Raw genomic sequence first — 19,122 nt, forward strand, 5'->3', positions numbered from 1 at the left:
TTGAGAAAAAACTACTGAATTTAGGTTTGCAAAGTAAAGTTATTTCAACTAATGAATAAATAAACTATGTCTAATGATAATTTTTTTTAGAATTTTCCTATTCCTAATCTTATTTATTTACGCCCAAAGTTGACATAAATTTAGTGTTAAAATAGGAATCTTTTGAGGCTCGTAACTTTTAAATCAATATTTTTTTCAATGTTTTAGATATCATTGAACCTAGATAATGACGAGATAAATCGATATAATTCTTAGTTTTGTGCGTACAATCGAATATTGTTGTATTTTCCCTCCTACGTTTGTATGAAGAAAGCACCGAACTGAGCTGCCTTAAGTTCGATGTGCAATTTTCTGCCGGGACCTACTTTTTGGGGCTGCCATACTGATATTTTTAGAGCCGCACTTTTCCAGTCCTTTTGTTAGCAAGACAGCAGTAACTACTTGTAAAAGTTTTTTATGAATGAAAAATATTTCTATTAGCTAGTTATATTCTTTTACCTGCTAATAACCATTATAATAATCTACCCATCCAATTATTTATTTCTTTTAAAATTCGTTATTTTTTTTAAATTGTTGTTTCTGAACTGAACACAGCTGACATTTGACATTGACCACAGACAAAATTCTTTGTGACATTGACACACATGACAAGATCTTAGAAACTTGTCAAATAACCGCAGTACATAGAGCGATAGACAAAAAAAGAAAAAGAACTTGTCAAACGCTTGTTGCTCTTATATTGTACATTGAATTTTCAACCTTATGAACCAAATTTTTAAAGTCAGTTTTTAACGGTCAGAAAAGCACGTGTTGTGATTGTAAACTTTTGGGTCGGTGATTGTAAATTGCTGTGCTCGAAGCCTCGAAATGAGAACGAAACGAAAGTCTAATAAATTACTATACAGTTATGTGCCACTTTCAAGCGCAAATAGCTTAGATCTAACGCATTTAGAGTTTAGCCGACAAAAGTTTAGTGTTCAAAAATGTTGAATATATTAGATCTAGGTTTCCTAAGTTTAGCTCTCACAGTTGCATTTACTGGATTTGTGATAAAGAATTATGAGAAACACGTACCGGCGTTTATAATAAAAGGCTTCAAATACGGTTGTTTCGCCTACCAAGGGTCCGGTGCCAATTATTTACAAATTATCGAAGTGCCTAAAGCTCTCTATAGACATTTCTATGCATTTTCGTCGGTTTTCAGTGCAGTTACTTTGATATACGCTTTATTGGTATATTGTTTTGAATTGAGTGTTCACAGATATGTTGTGATTTTCTTAAAATTATTTTTAGAGCAGGATGAGCCGTCAGGTAAATAATAAATTTATTTTTTAAGTCTTTTGGACACACACAAAGACTGTATCGTAACTATAAATATTTCTTAATGTTTAAATACTTATTAACACCTACTTACTTTTTATATAAATCGTCGAGTACTTTTTACTTGCTGCATACTTTTCTAATGATATATTACTTTTATAGTTTTATTAAATTAATCTAATCCCTTTTTCTCTTCACTGAATTTCCAGTGCCTGCAATAGCAGCTATTATAGCTCTCACACTGCTGACCATCCAGTGTACAAGAAGATGCTATGAGACCTACTATTTGCAAGTGTTTGCTCAGTCCAGCAAAATGAACCTGAGTCACTATGTAGCCGGCCTGGTGCATTACTTTGCTGTGGTGGTCGCTGCTATCGGTCAGGCACCATTGTTTTGTGGTAAGAAAATATTGTAGTATTAGCTGATATCTGCAAATTCAACTGCATGAACTTAGGTTTTTAAAAATTCCATGGGAGCTTTGGGATTAAAAGTAGCCTGTCCCTCACATGTAAGTAATTATATAGCAACTAGCTGTAGCTGTTGTTTAAGAGCCTCAATAGCTCAACCGGTATAGGAGTGAACTGAAAACCGAAAGGTTGACGGTTCAACCCCGCCCGTTGCACTATTGTCGTACCTACTCCTAGCACAAGCCTGACGCTTAATTGGAGAGGAAAGGGGAATATTAGTCATTTAACATGGCTAATAGTCTAAAAAAAAACTAGCTGTACTTTCACTGACCTCTGGTATGACCTTAAAATAGATTAAGTATGCAGTTTTCACTTTTGAAATAAAATACCTACATAATGATAGATTTTATAATTAAACACATTAACTAAATAGAATAGAATGTTTTTTTATTCATGTAAACTTTTTACAAGTACTTATGAATAGTCAGGTAGTTTTAATTTACCACTAAACAAAGTGTATCAGACTAAGAAAAACCTTACTCTATTTTTAGGGTTTTTTTTTTCATATACCATTTAGAACCATGTAGATTTGTGGTGATCTGATTTGAAGTAGATCGTACCTACCTATAATTAATATAATTATCTTTAACATTTTCTCTGTCAAACAATACTGATTCATTTGTTAAGCAGATAATATAATTTATTTATTAGTAAAACCACTATGTATGGGAAGGTACTGGCCCTTAAGATACGGGATCTCCTAGTTTAGGGGCCAGGACTCCATTTAAGTCAAATGTAAAAAAATTAGTAATAAATAAATATTCATTCATTCATTCATTTACAGGAGCCCAGACCCGAGAAAAAATTCTATGGAGTGACACAAAAACCCTCTTGCTATCAATACCAGTCACCCTTATTTTCCTATGGGCTTGGTACGAGCAATATAAAAGCAACATGATCTTTGCGAACTTGCGCAGAGACAAGAAATCTGGCAGAGTGGTCACTGAGAAGCATAGTATACCTTACGGTAGATTGTTCAGCTATGTGTCGAGTCCTCACAGGCTATGTGAAGTTATTATGTATGTGATGTTGCTGATTTTAATACCTACAAGGACCTTCTTTTGTATATTCCTATGGGTGATTTGTAATCAGGTGAGCATCCTTATTTACATTATTGTAATATGTTTGTTTGTTGTGAAATGGATCTTAATTTAGAGGTCTTAAGGTGCAAAATAGTATAGTTTTTGTTTGTCATTGTTTCATCAATTTGAAGGAGTTATTGTCTTACTAGCTAATGCCCGCGTCTTCGTCTGCGTGGAATTAGGTTTTTTAAAATCCCGTGGGAACTTTTTGATTTTCCGAGATAAAAAGTAGCCTATCTGTACTCTGTAGTAGCCCATCCCCAAGATGCAAGATATCTCAGTACCCATAAAAACATCTTCTTTCTTCTTCTTTCAATTTATAACAGTTTCTAAAAAAAACTAAAATTTATAAAAATTGTGGTCAGCTCCCGTACAGCATCAGGATTCAGGAGATGGAATCCAATTTTGTTATGGGACAATGTTGCAAAGCTTCTCTATCGATTAAAAAAAATTATTCATAACATTACACTTATGTTAAGTATTACAAAATAGGTCCAGCCGTTCCGAAGAAATGCCAGACAGACAAACAAAAATTTTAAAAACGTGTGACTCAGTAATGGTACATTTCAAATAACCATATGAGCTTAATTTGAGGTAGTTTTTCGAAATTACAGAATACAGACAGACACTTCAATTTTATTTATTAGTATAGATAGATATACTGTAGTACCTAAGTATTTTGTATGGAAGTATGGATTCTGTTCTGTGTCAAGTCATGAGCGTTTTCATGATCAATCACGAACGCTTTCAAAAAATTAAAAAGTAGTATATAGGAACCATATAGGTCCGTCCGTCAGATTACACAATGTGGTGTAGACAGTTGTATCTCATAAACAGCTAAACTTTAGCGCATGATAACGCCGTCTAGCGCCATCTACTACTTGAGTGAGAAATCAAACATTTTGCTACAAGCTGACAACTGATTTCCCCATTAAAAAATAAAAGATCATTTTATTAAAATATAAGAAGATTTTCAAGTGCTTAGTCTATACCTAAATTAAAAATTACCTACCTTTTGTTGCAGGTACAAACTTCGATACACGCGCACGAATGGTACAAAAATACATTTAAAGACTATCCTAAGGATAGAACTGCATTTATACCTAAAATATATTGAATATACTGCTCGCGACTTCGTCCGCGTGGACTACACAAATTTCAAACCCCTATTTCACCCTCTTAGGGGTTGAATTTTCAAAAAACCACCAAGCTCATTTGACATTTATTTTTAATCCATTGAAGGTTTACTGCGAAAAAAATATTTTAATATCGCTCAATGAATCAGCAATGTAGAACCAACCAATGTCAATAAGCTCAGTGGCCATCATTCAGTGACAAGACACTGAGTTAACGAATCACTCTGATGATAGTTTTTAGTTTTAGTTCATTGATTAGAATTTGCTAACAAATATTTTATTAATATTTTACAAAAAAATACTTACTTGATCGAATACTTAAATCACACTTAATATTAAGCAGATGTTTATTTTAACATTGGGTAAAATGTCAAAAAAAAAATTAAAATCATTATTTAAATTTATAAAAGATTATTAATATAAAAAGGAAAAGGGCTGTAAAATATAATATTATAGGGTATATTTTTCTATTGAGATAATTAAAGAGGCTAACTTAAATTTAATTATTAATTTATTATTTTCTAGGATAGATAAATAAAAACTAGAATAAAATTAATGTAACATAATACCTTTATTTACAAAAAAATGAGAAATAAATCATATTATTTTAAATAGTGGAATTTTTATTATTAAAATACATCACACTTATGAATTGCACACACTACAACTATAATAATAATATTGTGTACAGGTCCTTACTTGAACAGGAAACTGAAAAAAAAAAAAATATATATATATATATGCTTCCGTACAAAATGAGTTCTCACGCGCAATTTTTTTTTTAAAGAATATTAGCCATGTTAAATGACTAATATTGCTATTTTCAACTATCAAAGTAAGATATGTGGGGTATCATATGAAAGGACTTTTTACCTGTGTTTTGTAAAACAGATTTTTATTTATTTTTATGCATCATAGTTTTTGAATTATCGTGCAAAATGTCGAAAAATTACGACTGTAGTACGGAACCCTCTCTGCCGGTTTTTTTCAAGTTAGTATTGGAAGTGAACTTTCCATTACTTTTACTTCATGATTCTTACCTGTAAGGATACCCCTGTGTTTTAGCTCTGAACACAGACAGGAGTAGGGAGAAGAACACACAAACGAGCACCAATCCGACCACGGACTGGAACCGCCGTCTCTTTCCCTCCTGAGGCTGTTGTGAGTCCGTCCCTTTCACTCCGCCGGCTGCTTCGATCATCAGTATCATGCCTACTACTACGGCGCAATCTGGTCATAATGGGTTAAGGAAAATTTTGTATAACTGAAAAAAAAGTTGTCTATGGTATTTCCAATATTTGTGGGATTAGTAAGTACAGTACCCAGCAGAAAATATTATACATCGACCTTTAGAGAGAGATAACGGTTTTATAGAGCGTTGTCTCTGTCATTGAGACCGACAAAGCGTCCGAAAACTGTGAATTTGTGGTTACATGTCAAAAAAACTTAAAATGTGCTCATGAACAAATAACTAGTATTTTCAACTTTCAAACTGAGATTCAAAGATCAGATAGAAGAAGATACAAAATTTCATATGAAAGGGCACTTTACCTGTACATTCTGAAACCGATTTTTTTACTTTTATGCATAATACTTTTTGATATATCGTGAAAAAAGTCTAAAAAATATGACTGTAGTATGGAACCCTCTCAGTGCGCGAGTGACTCGCACTTGGTCGATTTTTCCAGCATGTCCCATCCCATTATTAAGATTAGCTTGAATAAACAGATAAGCATTTTCAAAAGGATACTCAATATAGCAACAATATAGCTCTCCAACACAAACTGTCCATGTGATCCCCCGTTGATATAAACCGGGCCATTCTTGCTCCTATGGAAGAAAGGTGGTCCCCGGATCTGGTTCCACATCTGTCCAGACACCATCGCGAAGCAGAAGAACAACGCCGCAACCGCCCACATCTGCTTGTTGTAGAGGAACTCGAGGTTGTTGCGTCGGAGGTAGAGGAAACCGCCCACTAGTATGAAGAGCATGGAAAATGCTACTGCTCCTGAGTAGTTTGGTGGGCGGAACACCCTTACCTGTGAAAAAAGGGAGAAAATCATTTTTTTAATAAACCAACAAACAAACACACTTTCGCATTTATAATAAGGGTACTGATTTATATAGACTAGATGATGCCCGCGACTTCGTCCGCGTGGATTTACGTTTTTTCAAAATCATTCTTACTCTCTCTCTCTCTCTCTTTGATTTTCCGGGATAAAAGTAGCTTATGTGTTAATCCTGGGTATAATCTATCTCTATTCCAAAGTTCAGCCAAACCCGTCCAGTAGTTTTTGCTTGATTGAGTAACAAACATTTATTTATTTATTTATTATTATACACATAACATCCACACTTTCACATTTATAATTTTACTAGCTGATGCCTGCGACTTCGTCCGTGTGGAATTAGGTTTTTTAAAAATCCCGTGGGAACTCTTTGATTTTTCAGGATAAAAAGTAGCATATGTCACTCTCCAGGTCTTTAACTATACCCATTCAAAAAATCACGTCAATCCGTTGCAACGTTGCGACATGATTGAACGACAAACAAACATACTTTCGCATTTATAATATGGGTAGTGATAGGATTAAAGGTTAGTTGTACCTGAACATCAGTCCTATCCTGTATCCACTTGGCAATGGCCTCAGCATGTATGCCCGCCCGCTCGAAGTCCATGGAGTCAGCTGGTTTGGGCTTACCCTTAGCTGGGAAGTGCATGATCACCGGTGCTGTGTTCAGGCGGAGCTGAAATTGTACATAGCATATTATTAATCTAGGGTAGGTACATAAGTACAATTAATTACATAAGTACGGGCAGCGGCACGCGCATCTCTGCGAGCTGCCTCCCTTGAAAAAGGACCTCGGGTGGGTTCGAATCTAGTTGGGCTAACATCGACTGGATACGTGAGTATAGCCGTAGAAATATACTATATACATATTATAATGGAAATCACTCACGATAGTTTAAACGCTAAAGTACAATTAATATCAAAATATCTCTGACTTCTGCAAGAACTTATTAGTTGCGTAAAATTACTGAGGTACAGGACCCAAAAATAGAATATACGTAGTTAACAGCATATCAATAGATCTTAAAATGTCAATTATGCTAATACCCACAGATGTTGTAGTGCTGAAATTAAAACTGTCATACTTATTCATATGTAACTCATCACCAATATAACATTCAAGATTATAAAGATAAAAAAATAAAAAAACTATAGTTACCATCTGGAATATGTCTGATCCCTCATCAAAATCAACCATTCCGAAGAACAGCTTATTATTATGAGCGGGCGAGAATCGGAAGGAGTTTGCTACGATCAAATACTCGTCATACACGTGCTGGCATATAGCGCACCGTCGAGAGGGGGCCATTGCTGTGAACATCACCACAAACGAATAGTCCCTTGGAGGCGATCTGGAAAAGCAATGTATAGAACCTATAAGATTTGAATTATAAACTTCATTCAGCCCACAAGGTAGTGTTAAGGCGGTAGCAAATTATCGGACGCGGCTGATATAGGTACAGTGAAAACTCGATTAACCGGACTAATTGTTGTCGTTAGGGATTCGGATAATCGAAAATCCGGATAGTCAAATTTATGAAGAAAAGCAGGTTTTGTGCATATTATGTAGTTCACTATAATAGTATTTTCAATTTTCAAAGTAAGATAACTATACCAAGTGGGATAACATATGAAAGGGCTTTGCCTGTAAATTCTAAAACAGATTTTTATTTATTTTTATGCATAATAGTTTTTGATTTATTGTACAAAATGGAGGATAAAATACCCGAGTACCCTCGGTGTTCGAGTCTGACTCGCACTTGGCCGAACAATTTTCGGTTGGTAGTCCGGATAATCGCGAATCCGTATAACTGAGGACCGGATAATCGAGTTTTTACTGTATCTGGATAATAAAATGTACACTGAACTGTGCAAACTATCGGACGTAACCTTGAGCGCTCAGGCTGAGATCTATAAAGCTGACTTTGCTCAGACTTACGATTGACCTAAGACGAGACAGATTTATATGAGATATAGCTTTGTCTCGTTTTAACTCTGTCTTAAGTCTAGGCTAAGTCAGAGTGTGCTCTTTAGATCTCACTCAGATGTCCGATAGAGTATTGTAATGTATGACAAAATGATGTTGCATAATATATTATTATACTTTCTCATTCTTTCTTTTTAACAACAGCTAAAAAAAAAGCAATACCTGACAAACTCCTTGAACTTATTCAAATTTAATGGTATTATTGCCTGTTTAGCGGTCATGTCAGTCAACTGCTGGACTTTTTCTTCAAGCTGTAATAAGACAATTTTTTTTTTTAAAGTTTCAATATAAGCCTGTTAATATGCATAAATAATAATTAATTTACTTATTTTATCTATTATATATAAAAGACTGACTAACTGACTGATCTATCAATGCACAGCCCAAACTACTGGACGGATCACAAGATGCAATTGGCGTCTTTTGTGATCTTTCCAAAGCATTTGATTGTGTTGATCATCAGATTCTACTGCGTAAACTCCAGTTTTACGGGATCAAAAATCAAGCACGAGACCTAATACAGTCATATCTTTTCAATAGATTGCAGAAGGTAGACATAGGTGGGATTAAATCAGAGGGATCTTTGGTTAAAATGGGAGTACCACAGGGTTCCATTTTAGGTCCGTTTTTATTCTTAGTATACGTAAATGATTTGCCTCATATGGTTCAGAAGATCTCAGATATAGTGATGTTTGCTGATGATACGTCGCTTATTTTTAAAATTAAAAGACAGCTTAGTAACGTAGAAGAAGTAAACATTGCTCTATCCCGGGTTTTGAACTGGTTTACAGCAAACAATCTGCTGTTAAACTCCAAAAAAACTAAATGTATTAAATTCACCCTTCCTAATGTACGGCAGGTAGACACTGAAATTCTCTTAGACAATGACAAATTAGCATTAGTGAAAGAAATAGTATTTCTTGGGATAGGTATCGACAGTAAGCTTCAATGGGGAAGTCATATCCGTAAGCTTTCTAAAAAATTGAGCTCGGCCGCTTATGCTATACGAAAAATTAGACAGCTGACGGATGTGTCTACTGCTAAAATTGTTTATTTTAGTTACTTCCATAGTCTGATGACATACGGTATTTTGCTATGGGGCCGAGCTGCCGATATTAAAACTATATTTTTGTTACAAAAACGTGCAGTTCGTGCCATATACAACTTAGGTCCACGTGAATCGCTGAGAGAAGTATTTAAAGAAAGTAATATTATGACAGTAACGAGTCAATATATATATGAAAATATAATGTATGTTCGCAAGAATAGAGAACATATTAAAACCAATTATGAAAGACATAATTTTAACACACGGAATAAAAATAAATTGGAAACCCAGAGGTTCAGACTAACGAAGGTTAGCGAGTCATTTTTGGGCAGTGCTGTCCGCTATTATAATAAAATTCCGTCAGAAGTTCAAAGTTTACCAGAAGGGAGGTTTAAACATTTCATCAAAAAAAGCCTGTGTAAGAAAGGCTACTACAAGTTAGACGATTATATATCGGATAAGGATGCTTGGACAACTCCTTTAGGCTCTAATACATTGAAGTAATGTTACATATTAACATTAAGTGTTTTATTATTTATTGTTATTTTTTGTTAATTTTGACGTTGAATTGTAACTGAAATAATGACTTACTATTTGATAATTTAATTACTACTTTTTACAATAATTACTTAAGTAGGTACCTTAAATTTGTAACCTGATTTATTCTATTTTTATTTTATTATTGTAAACTGATTTATACTATTTTATTTTATTTTTGTGATTTTACTTTTGTAATGACATTCAAAAAGTGTACTCCGTATGTACTTACTTTGAATAAAATATTTGATTTTGATTTTTTTTTTTTGATGATCGGGCTGAAATTTGGCATGCAGTTAGCTATTATGACATACCACATTTTCTAAGGATTTTTAAAAATTCTTACCCTGAGGGGGCAAAACAGTGGTTTGAAATTTGTGTAGCACATGCGGACGAAGTCGCGAGCATAAGCTGGTTAGATAAAACGTGGCTAAGACTCCAGCTTCCGATTTGGGAGGTCCAGGGTTAGACTGGGGCACACACCCTTGACTTTTCAAAGTTATGTGGGTTTTGAGCAATTAAATATCACATGCTTTAACGGTACAGGAAAACATCATGAGGAAACCTGCATGTCTGACGGTCCTACATATTTCTCATACAGTGAGAAACCCTGAATGCCTGAAAGTTTTCTGTGATGTTTGATCAATGTGATTTTTTGCAAGGAATAAGTTAAAGACAAGTGACATAGGCTGCTTCTATCCCAGAAAATCAAAAAACTCCAATGGGATCTAGTAATTAGTGTCTTAGGTCCTTCTTTCATGTGAGATGTAGCCCTTGCTTGCTTCTTTTCACACGTAGTTATGCCTCCACAGCAGAGTGTTAACTTGTACCTACTAGAATACTAGATATCTGGTATATAAATATTGGTAACTTCTATGTATCTATTTAGGAACTAAGTACTAGGTTATCATAGTTTTCTGTACCAAATCAAGCATAATTAGCCAATATTTTCGAAATTTCACCGGCATAGTTTTGTAAATAATACGTACCCCTTTTGCACGATTTTGTGCATTGCTGCTGTAGTAAGTAAGGATTATAGTAAAAATTAACAACGATTTAAACTTCATTTTAGCGATCTTCTATTCAAATAGTTTTAGTTTATTTAGAAAACTCAATATTAATAATAAAAATTCAGATTTCAAAAGCCAATAGAAATACGCCAACGATCACTATAATAATTGAAAATGACAGCTTTTATGAACGTCACTTGCATTCAGTGTTTCCACTTACGATTTTAGTTTTACCCTGGATTTACCATAGTTTCTGTAGGTTTCCCATAGGTATCAAAAAATTCACAATATCCTGATTAATTAGGGCATAAGTATATAATTTATTATTGTACTTATAAAAATACGCTTTAATATTTCTGCGATGAAAAAGTTTCCATTCTACCCTTTTCTCGCCTTATGATCCTATCCCCTTTTGACAATTAATCTAAAAAAAATACAGGTTCTGAAAAATTGAATTATCCCCTAAAGTTCGATGTTACCCCAAATTACCCTAAATCCCTGTCAACATGAAAAGCGTTCCAACTCCTAAGCCGTACTTACCTGATATTTGTCGTTTTACCATAAAATAGGGTGAAATCCCTATAAGTGAAAGCACTGGAAGCACTGCGTGCACTTGACAATGGTTGACAGTTTACACTTCACACTCGGGGTGACCAGATTTACCAGTATCCTGCGATTTTAGTAGGATATGGATTAATTTAGGGCTTAGCAATTTTCGTAGCAGTTTAGAAAAAATCGGTTAAGTACGACTCGGACTCGCACACGAAGGGTTCCGTACCATCATACAAAAATAACACTTAATTTTCTTTCATGGCAGCCATTTGTAAATTTAAATTATGATTGTCGATGAAGCGGCAATAGAATTAGTTAATAACTAGTGGTTAACACATCGTAGTACTTAAAATTTCTTTGGGTTAACCACCATCGTACAAGTTATAACTTATAACACAACCTAGTACCTAGGAAATTTTCAGGTATTTGTGATTTCAACCATCTATTTGATTTGATACCTACAAGTCCACTGACGGACGGACGAAACAGCGCAGGGCCAGGGTCCCGTTGGCAATGGCACGTTTCGGGCAGGATCCCTTTATTTGCCTAATCCATACCTACTAGTTTTTTTGCTAGGCCTTAAAATAAAAAGCTTATTTTGGTGTAAGGGCGCCTACAAACTTGCCGAAAAGTGCCGCGCGGAGCCATCGCTGCTTTGTAAATCCATATAACTTCGAATCGATGAAGTAATGCGCGGTAGTCGCGCGTATTTATATATGGATTTACAAAGAAGCGCTGCAGAGCCGCCATGCGGCATGCGGCGAATTTGAAGGCGCCCTTAGACTAACAATTACCTAATCAAAATTATTGATTTTCTCTTAGTACCCAAGTACCTGTTTCAGCTATCTATTACCTATTTTGTGAGGAATAGGGACAGGAATGAGCAAACAAAACAAATTGGATAATTGAACTGAAACACTCGATTCATAATTTACAGTACTTTTCAAAATATTTTATTAACACAATTCATTCAATAACACCAAAGATTATAACATTCTCTAACATGAAACCTAAAATAATACAATTTCACCTATTTGTATTTATTTTATTTACTTACCAAAGTTATAAGTATTCATTCAAACATTATTTTATTTTTGACTATGAGGTATACATAATAAAAATATTTTGAAATATATATTTACTTCACATAGTAAGTCGTCAGAAACGCATTTCAACATTAAGTAATTGTACCTATATGAATAGTTTAATTTAATACAATACAGCGCAATGTCATGTAGCATACGCCCTTTTCCTAATAAATATAAAGTATATCTTGTTCGCTCATATGAAGATTCACAAGGAAAATAAAACGCACAAAACAAATAGAAACAAAATAATATGGAATGTACAAATCATGTTTATTATCTGATGCCTGGCAATACATTTGTTTGTGGCTCGCTTTGGAATAATTCAGCGAGACACAGTAGACAGCGTCGGTACACAATACAGGTAAAAACAGTACAAGTAGTTATGGATAAGTACACCCACTTACAACACTGAAAGCTGTATATGCTAAGCCAGGTTCAACCTTCAAACTCTCAGCAATTATAGATAGTCGGTACACAGTACCCTGCAGGCTTCAACGGATCATTAATTATATTTAAGATAAATTGTTTGGACTTAAATGTCTACTCTAACTGTACATTAGTTTCGCCTTAACGCTAAAATAATCTAAAATTGATATCGTCTGATGTAACGGTTCGCGCAAACAATATCGATATGTTGGTGAAGTTACTCCAGTCACCGTAACACAAGATGGCGGGAACTAAAATAAAATAATAAATAACTCCGTCATCGCGCGGTAGCGTCAACCATGATTCGGTTACGTTCGGGGAACGTGTGTTCGTTATAAAATTGAAGATAAAAAAAACTTATTACAAAACAGTTCGCGTTCTCAAGGCACGATACAGACGCAGCATCGAGTCCGCATCGGGCCGGAGATATGCGAGCGAAGTGAAGCTAAGTACCACAGCACAATCACAAAACGGTGGTTGTGCTCTCGTATGAGCACTATACAACCGCAGTTTTCAGTCTGCAGTTGTACGAGTCTATAGTGAAGCAAGGAGGTTAAATAGGTTACTAAACACGGTGAAATTTTAGTGGTTGTCTTCCCGCGGCAGAACGATTTGCCCTCAGTAGTACTATTGAAATATTGAGTTAAACTTAAAAAGTAAAAATGTTGTTTTGAAAAAAAAATCATCAACTCGAAAGTGTGAGAAACTATAGTAACTCACTAGACGTAATGTGAATAGTAGGTAGGTACATCCACTCAACCGCGCTTGCCAATAAAGTGAACAAGTTTAGAGCAAAATAAACTCTCGCGCGTAGTAATACGGCATAAACTAGCCTGCACGCACGCGGTACTACTATTGGGTCGAGGTCTCATTCGATTTTTGTTTTTCTCGATTGTAAATTTGACATTTTTGACTCTTATAGTTTTTTATATTTATAAATCGATTGTAATACCACTTTTCATTTCGATTCGGGACAACAACCATTAAAATTTCAGCGTGTATAGAAAGTGCCTCGGGGCGCTATGCGGGGTCGCTACCGGCGACGACGTCCCCTGTGCGCGAGATATTTGTAATGAGCATAGATCACATAGAGGCATAGAGCTCCGGGGCACGGGTGATTGGAGTGTGCTAGAAGAGGGTTTACTGTTGTTTCGTGTAAAGGTAGATGGCTACGATGAGACCGTATAGACCCAACACTTCAGCGAAAATGAGGATAAGAATCATTCCGACGAATAACCTCGGCTGCTGGGCCGTTCCGCGCACGCCGGCGTCGCCCACGATACCTATGGCGAACCCGGCCGCGAGCCCAGAGAAGCCTACCGCGAGACCAGCGCCCAAGTGAATGAACCCTCTGGAAACAAACAAAATACATCATTAGTACTATGAAACTACCTCCCTGCTGCAATGGTGAGCGGTCAGTGGTCTTATCAGTAGGAGGTCCCACGCTTGTTTCCCGGCAGGGGAAATTTGGAACTTTCTAATTTCTAAATTTCCTCTTCCGCTTCCATCTTAGACTGCATCATCACTTACCACCAGGTGAGATTACAGTCAAGGGCTAACTTGTATCCGAATTTAAAAAAAACTAGGTCAAGTTTGCAAAATGACTAATGATCAACAATAATGAGGAAAAAGCTTCTGAATGTGCAATCTTTATTTTCCTGTCTAGGGTCGGTCTAAGGATATTTTTTATCCTAGACTATCTTAAAGTTCCTATGGATATTAAAAACCTAAATCCACACGGATGGAGTCGCAGGCATCATTTAATTTAAAAATCTGTTTCACAATAATACAATGTCTATTATCGTGTTGCATATAGTTTGCTATAATTCATCATCAGGCTTTTGTCAATTGCTGGACATAGACCTTTACGCGGATGTGGCAAACCACACATGGTCCTCCACCTTTCTTATCCAGCCACTTCCCTCAGCGGTCCAGTGGGCAGGATGTCACCCCAAACTAGGTTTCCTCACGATGTTATCCTTCACCACTAAAACAAGTGATATCTCATTGCTTAAAAAAGCACACAACTCTGACAAATTAGTGGCAAGTGCCCTGGACTGAACCCCCGATAAAAGATTAAGATAAAAGATAGCCCCTTCCGAATAAAAGGCTGTCTAAACTACTAGGGTACTGCTCATAGTAGTCAGGATGTAATTTCTACTGTATTATTAGAACTGCTAGGATACGCCCTTCCAGCATCAGTTTTCTTCTCCAATTAAGGGTACCTTCAAGTCTAAGAGTTAATAGCCATCTTCTAGGCAAGTGCACTCCATATTAGGCTGCATCATCACTTGTCAGTAGAACTGATTGCAGCCAAGCATCTATAAATTAAAAAAAAACTATACACACCTGAACAAGGGATATGTGGCAGGTGACTCTAGGGAACCGGCGATCAGGACGGCAACGACCAGCCCGTAGATGGCGATAATACCCGCCATGACGACGGGGATGATGGACTTCATGATGAGCTCGGGCCGCATCACCGACATGGCGGCAATACCGGTGCCTGACTTGGCCGTTCCATAGGCAGCTCCCAGGGCTGGAATTTCAACAAAGAAAAAATTTAATGACATTTTATGGCAATCAGCATCAACAGACTAGGTAATTATTATTTACTAGATGATGCCCGCAACTTCGTCCGCGTGGATTTAGGTTTTGAAAAAATCCCATGGGTTCTCTTTAATTTTCCGGGAAAAAAGTAGCCTATGTTCTTCCCCGGGATGCAAGCTATCTCTGTACCGAATTTCGTCAAAATCGGTTAAACGGTTGGGCCGTGAAAGGCTAGCAGACAGACAGACACACACTTTCGCATTTATAATATTAGTATGGACTATCTAAATATATAAAAAGAAAAGGTGACTGACTGATCTATCAACGCACAGCTAAAACTACTGGACGCATAGGGCTGAAATTTGGCATGCAGATAGCTATTAATAGGCATCTGCTAAGAAAGGATTTTTGAAAATTCAACCTCTAAGGGGGTGAAACAGGGGTTTGAAATTTGTGTAGTCTGTGCGGACGAAGTAGCGAGCATAAGCTATTAAATAATAATTGATTGGAGACATCAGCCAGCTGTTATGATAAATCACAGAGAATTCAACCTCAAGAGTATGCTGAAGGTTTTGCATGGAAACAAAATCGTAAAATGGTGGCGGGGACAGGCCATGCTTTGTTGTGATTGGCGGACTCAAAAGTCACGTAATCAAGACAATGTGCCGAATGAGGGTACCGAACGGGCGTGGGCCGATTTTTATTACAATCGCAATTGTTGTGATTGCCTGAACTTATGGTATCCTTGTTGCAACAATGCATTGTAACCAATAGACAGCAAGTGTCGGCCAATCAAAAGGTGATTGCGATTGTCACAATATTAAATTAAATGATCAAAATCCCACAGGACTTTAAAACCTAAATCCATGTGGACAAAGTCTTAGTCAGCTAGGTAGGTAACTACAGAACATTATCAGATGGTACCTACTACATAATATGTTGATAATTTATATTTGCAATGATATCTATGCCAACCATTGTTTAGTTTAAGTGTTCAACTTATAAGCATCATACCTACCTACCCATTCATACCTACCATGTGACTGGCTATATTACTTAAATATTTTTTCCAACATGCATGAAAAAGATAGCTCGAACTGTCTGCCTACTATTAGTCATATCAATTTAGTTCTGTATGTACAATGTCAACTTTTGATAATAGGTATTATGATTATAAAATCATGTGATTTCTAGTTCCAGTGCTGACAGAATACTGGACTAAGTTTTTTTAGGCTTCAGCTCAGATCAGAGTGTTAGGACCCTTTTTTTTTTTACTTTGCTGTTGCAAAGTTGATGATCACAGTCACGGTCAAGCTGAAAATCAGCATCTTATGCGTGTTAACGCATATGATGCAAGACATTATGCTGAGCTGTACACCCATTTGGGGTGGTGTCACAGATGAAAATGTTACATTTGTATTTTGTTTTTATCTGTGACACCAACAACAAATAAATGCATTTTGTTTCTTCTTTCTTTTCTTTCATCATAATATCAATCATAATATTTTGAAATTTGACTTTGACATTATACCTTGGATTAAGACATAGGCTACTTTTTATCCCGGAAAATCAAAGAGTTCCCGCGGGATTTTGAAAAACGGAAATCCACGCGGACGAAGTCGCGGGCATCAGCTAGTTATACATGAAAAAGTACCTACATAAAAACAAGGGCGAGTCAGACTCCCACACAAAGGGTTCTGTAATATCCCACAAGAAATACCTACCTACACTTTTAATTTTGTTGTGATGTAACCACAGATTCACAGTAGGTATTCGGATTTTTCCCTTTACTTGTGCTATTGCGACCTGCCTTTCATGATTCTAGATCAAGGGGAAGTACCCTAATGTTTTGATTTCCTTGACATATCTTGGCAAACAGACAGACAAGTGATCCTAAAGGGTTCCTTTTATTTTTCTCTGGAGATGTGGAACCCCAAAAATGAAGATTAAACTTAGGAAGATAATGGGACATTGCTCACTAAATAAACCCCTTATACGCTATAGCTGTCACCAAGTCCTGTGCAGGGCCTGCATGGGGGTTGATGAAACACCGAACCACATGCTCTTAGAGTACACGGGCATGGCAGCACAACGCAAACGCCATTTAAGATCCCCAACCTCACTCCATGAAGCCCTAAGCCACCTGGGCGGTGCACTCAGCTTCTGGAGCGAAGAAGGGCAATGCAAGGAAACGTTTAAGTAAGGAAACCAACCCAGCGTGAAGAAAGAAAGAGCTTAGACGATAGGAATCCTTTCATAAGATACCTAAAACAACTCTTTTACTTATAATATGCAGTCCAAAGCTTATAACTATCTAGATTTAGTAAAGGTACTTATAATAATTAAGTTTTGTCATTTCTATCATCAATATGTTTAAGAAATGTTTTTTGAGTAAGTAATAACTATAAGAATTAGTTTAAAATAATATTAAATACCTTTAATACCACATTTAGGTATATATCATAAATGTTATAGTGAGAATGAAGCTATGGTTAACCTAACTATGAAAACAGCTGACTCCCATCACATGATCAAGTTATCAAGTCATGTGATGACAAATTTCATGAGAAAAAATGATGATTATTTGTGAAATAATTACACAAATACTAGTTTAAACCTTGATTACAGTAGTAACTTGAATACTTGATGATTATGTTGGTGCAACTTAGTTGGGTTTTTCTGTACAACAATCTCAGTTTCATTGTCATTTACAGTTCGATACGCTTTCCAGATCAATGATCGTTTTTATTGCTTAGCGTCAATGCAATAATGCCTTTACGACTTTGATATAGGGCTCCGTTTTCTGTAAACCAAATTCTGTAGATCAAAAGTAAAAAATCTTAGTATGTGTCATTCATTACGGAATTTTACTACATCAACAGTGCTGCCAACATAGCCTTTTTTCTAGATCCCTATCCATCACATGATTGAAAGGAAGGTTTTTACTTTTTACTGAAAACTACGCCCACAATCTTTTAATCAATGGTTCTATCAAAACATAGATTCCAATATGCAGAATATGCACAATCGATACATCATACAAACGCGACAGATTCGTAGCGTCAGCATAACATCAAGGTGCGGCTGTTCCTATATTTAGGACTCCTAAAATTACCGTATTCGCAATTAGTAAATTACATCTCGGTAACCCTTATAGGTTGAAAACCGCTTAGCAAGGCGATTTCATGTCCATTTGTACAGCATTTTGATGGTATTGAAATAGAGTCTGTAATCGGGACTCGGGACAATTCACACAAAGTACATACCGCTGAATATGATAGCAGACGCCGCCCCCATAACTCCAAAGAAAGGTCCATAGATGGGATTTGGGTCAGCCATTTTGATTATGAAGTGTGGGAGTATTTACAGGTCCCAAAACTGTGACGACTATCTGCACACACTCACTCCACGAAACTATTTTAGCACAGACAAATATGGCCCCAGCTTTGCAGACTCGATAGAATGGGTCATATGACGATTGATGTTCAAGGCAGTACTCGATATGCCCTAACTTCTGATTGGCGTTGATACGACACTTCCGAAATGCGCGACCAATCCTGAGCTTAGAAATTCGCAGAAGTATGACGTATAACATTGATGTGGATCGCTGGCCAGCTAATTTTCTTTGCGCATGTTCTGGTTAAACATTTTAATACTTTTTTATGGCAAAAATAATAACTTATGGAAATTAATGTAATTTTATTATTTGATTACACTTGTTTTATTTTAAAATATTTTTTGTTTCAAAATATTGCTGATATTTGCCGTAAATTAATTGAATACCTATATAAATAATTATTGATTTGTTTAATTTTAATGTTACCAGATTAAAGTGCGCGAAATTTAA

General features: G+C 36.0%; 3 protein-coding genes across 3 annotated transcripts; 1 reads left to right on the plus strand and 2 right to left on the minus strand.

Moving 5' to 3' along the window:
- Window positions 1–797: 797 nt before the first annotated feature.
- LOC117983266 (polyprenal reductase) lies at window positions 798–4,617 on the plus strand. The gene is made up of 4 exons (XM_034969754.2): window positions 798–1,311; window positions 1,530–1,718; window positions 2,572–2,879; window positions 3,894–4,617. The coding sequence occupies exons 1-4, from the start codon at window positions 984–986 to the stop codon at window positions 3,984–3,986; spliced, it is 918 nt and encodes a 305-aa protein (XP_034825645.1). The 5' UTR covers window positions 798–983; the 3' UTR covers window positions 3,987–4,617.
- Window positions 4,558–10,830, minus strand: Ostgamma (oligosaccharide transferase gamma subunit). Its single transcript, XM_034969753.2, has 7 exons — window positions 10,639–10,830; window positions 8,227–8,315; window positions 7,237–7,429; window positions 6,613–6,753; window positions 5,756–6,044; window positions 5,046–5,235; window positions 4,558–4,716 (listed from the first exon to the last, which is right to left on the minus strand). Exons 1-7 carry the CDS (start codon window positions 10,714–10,716, stop codon window positions 4,701–4,703), a joined length of 996 nt encoding a protein of 331 aa, XP_034825644.1. The 5' UTR covers window positions 10,717–10,830; the 3' UTR covers window positions 4,558–4,700.
- Window positions 10,831–12,548: 1,718 nt separating this feature from the next.
- LOC117983267 (V-type proton ATPase 16 kDa proteolipid subunit c) lies at window positions 12,549–18,778 on the minus strand. Its single transcript, XM_034969755.2, has 3 exons — window positions 18,542–18,778; window positions 15,075–15,264; window positions 12,549–14,076 (listed from the first exon to the last, which is right to left on the minus strand). The coding sequence occupies exons 1-3, from the start codon at window positions 18,612–18,614 to the stop codon at window positions 13,866–13,868; spliced, it is 474 nt and encodes a 157-aa protein (XP_034825646.1). The 5' UTR covers window positions 18,615–18,778; the 3' UTR covers window positions 12,549–13,865.
- Window positions 18,779–19,122: the final 344 nt, after the last annotated feature.

This window comes from Maniola hyperantus, chromosome 6 (genome assembly GCF_902806685.2).
Source record: "Maniola hyperantus chromosome 6, iAphHyp1.2, whole genome shotgun sequence".
NCBI lineage: Eukaryota > Metazoa > Arthropoda > Insecta > Lepidoptera > Nymphalidae > Maniola > Maniola hyperantus.